Below are 8,991 nucleotides of genomic sequence, written 5' to 3'. Positions count from 1 at the left end.
CTTTCCCTCAAAGCAAAATATAAAAGCATGCAGATCCCTTCATCAGTACATTCTCCACTTACCAAGAAATCAGTGCATCATGGCTTAAAGACTTTATTTTTTTTCTGAGGATTTTTAATATGGGCAGACTAGCAGGTCATCTGAGTTGTGCTCTTTTATTTGTGGTTTGAGGAGAAATCCTTTGGGACATTATTTTTTCTGCCAGAGCTATTAGGGATGCAGCAGAACTTTCTTTTCCTGGATTAAGAAAACTCCCCGCCCACTGCAGCGTTCCCATATAATTCCTGCATGCACTACACCGATTGCGTGTACTTTCCTTTTCCATTTACATCACTATTCATTTTTAAAACAGAGATAGATCTAACACTGTTTGGTTCGGAGTTTTTGACTTTTCATGTTTCTCCAGGAATAACTTTGTCACCCAGCAGTGGACTTATTTAAAAGCGTTAAGATTCACTGAGCGGTGCTGCATCTCCCAGTACCATTCTTTTTACAGTTACAGATACCATGGCATTGCCTGTATTCCCCGAAGGCCAGGATTAAAATAACCATGCTGCAATCAACAAACGAGGGACTTTCTGAAGTGTCTAGCAGTGATGTAGCTTTATTCCCACTGAAGTCCGTCGTTGCTTTCAAGGACAGTACTTCTAGCCAAAGTCTCCAGAACTCCAACCCCCAAACGGTAGGCCGGGTTAGTGTGTCATCTGCCAGGCTGTGTCTGACCAGCCAGTCCCTCTGGAGTGGCAATACCAAGATTTTTAATAGTCCTCCACGTGATGAAGATACTAGTTACCATTTTAAACAGAGCAAAGAGACCTATGGAGAATGAAACTCTTAAAATAAGCTGGTTGAGTAACTATGCCATTCTGTCACTTACTCACTCGGGAAGTTGAAGCACAAAGTTAGTAATGTGAATAAATAAATACATAAGAGGGTGTTGTAAAGAAGGGACTGGGATGGGTGAGACAGGTCATCTTTTCACCAGCTGGGATTCTGCTTCCAGTTATAATTGTCATGAGGCCCCTTCAATGTGCCACGTGCTCTAAAGGGATGCGGCTATTCATTCACTCAAACAAGTCTGGCTTAGTTGAAAGAATTAAAAATGTTACTGAAAAAAAAAAAATAATAATAATCAAGAGATTGAGGCAAAAAGCTCTAACAATGTGGTAAATGCTGTGGACTGCAAAAGCAGGCAGCGCACCAGAACACATGGTCCTGTGAACCACTGAGATGCTCGAAAGGACTGATGGAGGAGTCTCAACCCTCCTCAGGAACACTCCCAAAATGTATAAATACCCCTGTTTGTTTAAAGGAACCAATACAGACCACAGAACTGGATTTGCAGTCGTGCCTTTTACTCATACAGTTGCAGTGATGGAAAATAGTTGGCTTGCCACCAATAATGATACAGGCTGAGGGATGAAAGGATGCAACCTACAAATCCCACCACAGAAGCCACAATTTTTGTGAAGATCACATCCTTCTACAACTCTCAAGAGGCTGGTTTGTAAATATAGAGGGATATTGATAAATCTAGTGCATTTCTGAGTTCACTTTATCCTGAAATATGTACAGATTGTTTGTCGCTGCTATAGCAATGATGTTCTCAGTTGGGTGCCACGCTGTGTGCAAGATCTTCTTAGTAAAGTCCAAACTGTCAACACTGATGTCATCTTTCCTCCGTTTGCCTCCGACGCAGACTCTCCGGGGCTTAAGAATAGCTCGTGGTTTACTGCTCTCTCGGGATGCCTCCAAGGTAACATCCCGCTTGGTATTTCGGTCAAACATTCGAAAAAAGTTGTTATATGCACCTGTCATTATCACACTGTAGACAGAAAAAGAGAGAGAGAGAGAGAAAACAGAGACAAAATTAAAGAGCAGCAGCTTGTGGGATATCTACTAACATGACTGGATCTGGACAATTGAGCTTTAACCTTAAGATTAGACATCTTCTGGTTTCAGCCGGGAAACCATATAAACCAGGATTTGTCCCAGTACTCCCCAGAGTGAATAGTTTGCTTCTACCAATGTCTTCCCCTTCCCTACTACAGCATTCAATGAAAATTACAGTTGCCCCAAAACTGGCATGCTGAAGCATACACAAATGTCAGGACCCTGACATCATGAGACTGACCTTGCAAGACAATAAAAGTAATATGTTTTAATAAGTTAGTTTTAATCACCTTCCAGCTTTTTATGTGCTTTTAAGGGTCATATATTTCAGGCTTTTTTCTTTCTCCAGAGCTTTACCTTTTCTGACAGCTGAGATTTACCATAATTCCAGAAAATGTCTTTAAAAAAAAATTTCCAAGTATCTCAAACCTTGTGATACAAGAGCAAGATTTAGTACATAATTACATATTTTAGTGAGTGTTTTGAAGAAAGGTGCTTTGAAAGGTTCTGAAAAATCACACTGAGTTTGCACAAGTAAATTTGTTTCACTTCTGAAGGAAGCCACAGACCTTGCAAGTCTAGACACCATTAAAATTTGTATCTATCTGCAACACTTCTTAGAAATAAACACATCGATAAGCAGGACGCTGTCGTCTCTTGTACGAAGTTTGAATGAAGCTTCAAGTCAGGATATATTTCTGGGTCTGGGAGAAAGGGACAGAAAACATCCCTTGATCTGTATAAAAATTACCCCATTAATCAGCTTGTAGTTTGAAATAATGGATTGCCAGTTGCTTCGTTCCCCCAGTCCCTCGGGGAGGATATTTTGTCACTAACTTTAATGAATTCAGGATTTCATCCATGGCCCTCAGGTTATTGGATTAGCATAATCATTGGTTTCAGAGCCTTTTTCGAAAGCTCATCCCCTGTGAACTTTTTCCATATGCGAAGCCTCGCTCTACTCTCCCGTCTCAGCCCCAAATAATAGGGTGTTCTTTCTGAATTTCCAGTCTGGAAGGGGAATCCACCCCGAATGGTCAGGTCTTCACAGGAAAAGCTGTACAGTTCTAAGACTCAGGCAATCAGGAACTATTTGCCCTTCTAGTACAGGCCAACAGAGCATATTTCATGTGCTTCACATTTAAGAAACCAACCTCCATCTCAAATGACAGTCGTTTTAGCACTTTGCTGTTGTTTCCCACTTGGGGGGAATCTGCGTCGAGCAGCATACTGGCCAGGAAACCATGGCATATGCAACCGTGGGAGAAGTCAAAGGCATAAATTGTACTCTGCCGTACAGACGCTCACTAGCTGATTAGATTAGATGCTCCTGGATTCAGGAGCTGTCTTACAGTATGCGCACAGCCTCCAGTCAGTGTGGCCTTGATCTCATTTGGGGCCATTTGGACCTACCGTAATACAAATGAATAATATACCGAAAGACGCACAAACGGGAGCTGTGCAGCTAACCGCTTTTGCACCACAGCTACTATGTGAGCGACAGCAGCTCTGCTCGCTTCAGAGCCACTGTAGGGTAACCGGGGCGGGCGAGCTGGATTTGTACGCTATGAATCCCTAGCAGGACTGCCAGCTCCATCCTGCTTCCATCTTCGCTGGTGGCATACCGGAGTTTGATGACAGCTGATTCCACACTGAGCTTTTTGCAGCTCCTGAAGCGCTCGAGGAAACTGCTGCAAAGTAGAGAGGCGGTAACACAGAGACACAGCACGCACTGCCCTCAGCAACAGCTCACCCACAGCCTTCACCCTGGCGAGGGGATGCTTCCCTGAGGTCTGCAGGCAGCACACCGCTGGCTGCACCGCTGCTCTGCCGCTGAGTTTAGGGATGGGCAACAGAGGCAGCTGTCCGTCCGAAGCTGCATCCAGCCCTGGCAGGGAGCTGCCTCGCTGCTATCCAAAAGCAGCACGCGCCCTTGGGCTGTCTCCAGCAAGGGTTCCCTCACCTTTCCCACCCGCAAAGGCCGTGGCACAATCCTGCTTAGTAAGGCACAAGTTAACCGTCTCACAAGCTAAAAAAACCACAAAAGAGTCAGCGTGACAGCTTGATAAAATGTATCCCAGAAGCTGCAGAAAGCCTATTGATCAAGATTAGTGCCCATTTCAGAAATTGAATCAACAGCAGTAAATCTAATGTTTCACTCCTTCCAAATCACCATGTCTTGTCATTACGGCTCCTGCTGTAATGGTTATTCACAACATGAAAAAGTCGAGGTTATTTCATACCCCAGCCCTAACATACACTATTTGTGATGCAAACAGCCCAGCACAGTACTGGTGGTTTTTTTCCCCCCAGGCAAATTTTGAAAGAGGTCTGTAACGCTGGGGCACCCTGTGCCATGGGCTGCAGAGCTGTGGGTGCCAGGGGAAAGAGAAGGCTGCTGAAGGAAGGAACTCTCAGGGAAGCAGTTTTCATGCAGAGTACCAGTGCACCAAATGCAGAGAGACGTGTTTGTCTAGATTATGATTTTAGGAGGTTCTGCTTGCAGTGAAACTGACTTTACAGTCCATTTGCTTTTTAATTTCTTGAACTCTCGCATATTTTTAAAAGTCTGCTTTCTTCAGTTGGATTTACTGCAGTTATTTTTTTTAACATATGTAGATGACTATGTTTCATGCTGGCCCTGTTTTTCCGCAGTTTAATGGCTCAGTAAAAAATAGCATTATGTAAATGAGAAAGTGCCCATTCTTGTTCAAGGTCACAAACACAGATGGATTATAACCTTACCTGCTGCTTAAAATAACAATAAAAGACAGTGAGAACTAGATGTAAGCCTGCAATTTATTCCCACTTAGGAAAATATAATGTACAATAACGGAATGTATGTGATAAGGAGAATTTTATATATATATATATTAGAATAAAAATTGTAGCTGAGTATAGGAAGAGCCTGTTCTGTATTTCCAGACTCTGCTCTGCACAGCAGAGTTATGATGAGCGCTTGCACAAAACCCTTGTAAGCAAGGATGGTTCAAGAAACCAATCAAAGCCCCTCACCCAAAACACCCCACACTAATTCATAGGTGTGTAAGGGAGCAGCCCAGAAAAGCTCTGCCTAACTACCTCTAATTTTATTTAGAAAGCAGGTTTACAAGTCATGCTACACATGGTCAGAGGTACCATCATCTCAGGCATGCAGGGGTATTTAGGATGCAGAACACACTCCAGTGCACCCTGAGGAGCAGTGTAGTGATAGCTCAGGCTGGAGCAAAGCTGCTGATAGGCTGTACCCAGCTCAAACCATCACTGCTACAGGCAGCATGAGTGAAAAATAATAATTTTTTAAAAGGCAAAAAAAGGAAAAAAAAGCAGGAAAAACCCCCAATGGCAGCGACGTGGCTGTTGCTGTCTATATTTCACGCATTGGCAGCCTCGCCAGTGCTCTGGAAGGAGAGGCAACACCCAGTATCTGCAGGGCCCCAAATGCATTTGCACGGCTCCATGCTAACCCTCCCGCGCTGTCCCACAAGGGGAACACCTTCTCCTCTCCGCGTGGTGCTGCTCTGCAGAGCACACGGAGTACTTTGTGTTCCCTCTTTTAGAGCTACTCCAAGCAAGGCCTGAGGGTTTCTGTCAATTCTTCAGGTATGTGTGTTTTGAATGACAACACAGAATGCTACTAATTCGTCCAGCTTGCACTGACGCAGAGTGTTCCTGCTTATTAATGACACAATCTGAGGCATCGCAGTGCCAAACTTCAGTCCTCATGCAGGGTCACTATGGCCCAAAGTCTTATGCTTTTTTTTTTTTTTCTTCACAAGCAGGACAAATGTATTCTTACAGAAGGTAAAAGGGAAGGAGAAAACTCCAGTGTAGACCAATCCTACTTTTATCAGTTGACTTTCGTCTTACTCCCTCCCTAGTTGCCATTCTGTTCTTTTTTTCTTTCTTCCCCTTCAGTGTGGTCTTTACCACGCTTTCCAGGTACGTTTTCCTTTCCCCTTCTCTTCCTTCTCCCCTCCCCTTTTTCCATTTCCCTCTATCCTGCTCTACAATTTTTAAAAACCACCTTATCTACTTCTCTCTCTCCTGCCAGTGAAGTATCCTCCTTACCTTCATCCTCCATTCTCTGCTCTGTCCCATCTCTTTTGCTCTACTTTGTCATTTCCCTGTTCCCTTTTTCCCCCTTTCATCTCTCCATTTTACTTTTGGAGGTCTCACTGCTCCCTCGTTCTTTGTGATCTCCCACTACCCAAAGTCTTGCTTACTCTCACAGACAACTCAGCTCTCCAGGGTTTTGGGCTTCCATCCTTGCCTTCTCCTTTGGGCTGAAGGCTGGAGAAATGAGCTGGTGGCCGGGTCTCCTCTCTCATCACACACAAGTGACTTGCTCCTGTGCTCTTGAATCGGGCAGGAATTTGGTAGTGCAGGTTGCGGCACCAGAGATGTCAGGATGCTGGGAGATCTGCAGGGCTGTGCTGGTCATAGAGCAGCTTACCAAGCGATGCAGGGAAGGAAAAGCACTGCTGGTTGTCTATTTTGCAGGAATTTTTATCCTTGCCAAGGGCTGTAAAAAAGGGGGTTTCCATGCAACCATGTGTGCAATCTGCTTTTCAGCTGGGCAATCACAACCCAGATCTTGATGACCTTCTGGCAAATTCCCAGGAACTAAAGCCCATTTGGGCAGAAGAGGTTATTTCAAAATGAGCAGAACATTAACTGCTCCCTCTGTACAGTACCCACTTGGTTCAGGTTTCTTCACCCTGTGCGAAGCTTATCTGGTAGCCAGCAATATTTCAGGTAAGGTACTTTATAAAGTAGATTTCCAATCTGTAAAACTGTCTGGAGCAAAGGATTTGAGTAAAAAAGTTCTTCCTGCTTGCATTGTAAGAAGAATACACAAAACTAAACCAGCACATGTTTATAGACAATTTTCAAAATATTTTCATTTTGCATGACACCAGCAGTTGTACCACTGACGCTTAATTTAGGGACAGAGTTTTAGCATCTACAGGAGCACTCTATCAACTGTTGAGGCTTCAGCATCTTTAAGCATCTTAATGGTTTAAAACATCTGGCTCTCAATACTTTGGTTTTGGTAATGACTCTTTGTTAAATTAAATGCTTCAGTACATGGCTTTCCCCTCTAAAAAGTTCTGCTCCCTTTGGAAGGTCAACAAATTCCTTACTTCACCGACCTCATGGGTATCTGAATAGGATTTCATCACTCGTACTAAACTGCAATAAGACCTTCCACAGTATTTTTTAGACATTAAGATTTCATCAAACATGTCAGTCACTAAGAACTGGCATATCTCTGTCTTTCTCATATCTGTTATTCCCATACTTCATTCAGATTTCTTTATTGCTAGCCAGGCTTTTAAATGTCATCCATGTTGCGGCCATCCTTGCACGCGACAGTTTTTATCAAAATTGCTCCATTCAGCTGCCTTCCTGGATGTCAGGGTTTGCCCTGAAGCTCTGGGGACACCATTGCTTAAAAACCAAACCATATTCACTTCACATTGTTTTGTGCTGGTTTTGTTGTTTTTTTAAAGACTCTTTCATAATAACTTTTGGGCTAACTCTGGCCCAGATTAGTCTTCCTAGATGCGTAGAAATTTTTATTCACCTGCAGATTTCTATTGTCTGGAGAAATTCAGCTCATGTCATAGTTCCCCTCCTTCACTGTTGCTCGAGAGACGATGGAAGCCATGGGATGGTGTGACCAGACTGGGCAGGGCTTCAAGGACCGCTACACATCAGGCTTAAGCCTTAAGATGATAGAAAAACTAAACCAGCCCAGCTAACCTGCCCCTCACTGCAAATGTGGCAGCAGAACATCATGCCCTGAGGCGAGAGAGGCAGGACATGGAATCCAAGCAGGTGTGAGGGGAGGAGACTCAGAGAGCAGCTTCCACCAGAGCCTGCCTCCAGACTTGCAAACTGCTGCAAAGCAGTCTCTCAAGGCACCCAGCATGCAAAGGGACCATTTCTTTGACCTGAAACTGTCTCCCCAATTATATTTTGAGCCCCTAAATTTGCAAGATTTCACTAGCATGTGTAGCAGCACAGAACAGCACATCTGCAGTCTCCTGGGTCTGACAAGCAAGGCCCACCAGATCTGGTTTTGTGACAAGCTGACCTTATGAGAAGAAAGGTTCCAGAAAAACTCTTCAAAAGCATTTTTCATAGGAATGAAAAATGAGGTTTATTACAACAAAGGGAAAGGAGGAAGCACTGTTGCAAGCAGTGGGGGCCTGCCAGCATATTGGGGAATTTTCCTTTATGCTGCGCTGTGTGAAGCAACTGACTCCCCATCACAAAGAAGGGACTTCTTTAAACCTCCTGGGGAGTACACTGATGGAAAAGCTTGAGACACCAGATTCAGTGTTGTGGCGCCCCGGTACAGCTGTCTGGGATAAGACTGGGAATAAGAACAGGGGATCCCCAAATCCTTCCAAGCTAATATTTGACATGCTGAGCCTTGAAAACAAAATGATGTCTTCTATCTCTCCAGCACGGAGCGTGCTGCCAGGCGGGAATAGACTGTTAACATCCTATCCACTGGGACCTGCCAATTCCGCCTGATTAGAGTGAAGGCTGATGGATATTCGGTGGAATGAATGACAGTTCAGTAGGAAAGGACTGACTGAACAGTTGTATGTGACTTCACTCATCTGCTTACAGCATATCACTTATTGTGATGGTATTCAGAAGTCTCCCTGCAAGGGTTCCCATACACCCATTCATTTGAAATCTTAAAAGAATGGTAATTAAGGTATTCACTTACTACCATGTAGAATTACCACATTATTTTTTTCTTTTACTGGCTTCTTTAACACACAAACAACTGCAAAAAGTGCTATTTTTTGAGGTAAAACAGAAAAAAAAAAAAGAGTTTGGTTGACGGTGGGAAGAAAACAGTGTTGTGAAGGTCATTATTAGGAGACTTGACTTTGGATGTGAACAGAAGAACTAAATTAAATCACTATAAATAGAGCTCATATATTCTACATATCATGTAATGATGTATATACAATAAAGGTAGCATGATTTTAGTGTAATATACTCAACTACAGATCATATGTGCTCATCTGGTTGAATTAGTGTAAGACCCCTGCTTGACTCCCTCCCCTG

At 43.6% G+C, this 8,991-nt stretch overlaps 1 protein-coding gene across 2 annotated transcripts in view; it reads right to left on the bottom strand.

Moving 5' to 3' along the window:
- Positions 1-1,334: 1,334 nt before the first annotated feature.
- Positions 1,335-8,991, bottom strand: part of PPP2R2C (protein phosphatase 2, regulatory subunit B, gamma) — a 140,967-nt gene continuing 133,310 nt past the window's right edge. For both annotated transcript variants that reach the window (XM_009890533.1, XM_009890534.1), the window contains exon 9: positions 1,335-1,825. In XM_009890533.1, coding sequence (XP_009888835.1) covers positions 1,534-1,825 — 292 coding nt within the window. In that variant the 3' untranslated portion in view covers positions 1,335-1,533. The remainder of the gene's footprint in view (positions 1,826-8,991) is intronic.

Source organism: Charadrius vociferus, unplaced genomic scaffold, assembly GCF_000708025.1.
Source record: "Charadrius vociferus isolate BGI_N301 unplaced genomic scaffold, ASM70802v2 scaffold88, whole genome shotgun sequence".
Lineage (NCBI taxonomy): Eukaryota > Metazoa > Chordata > Aves > Charadriiformes > Charadriidae > Charadrius > Charadrius vociferus.
Note: the sequence above shows the minus strand (reverse complement) of the source record. Positions and strands in the feature narration are given on the sequence as shown.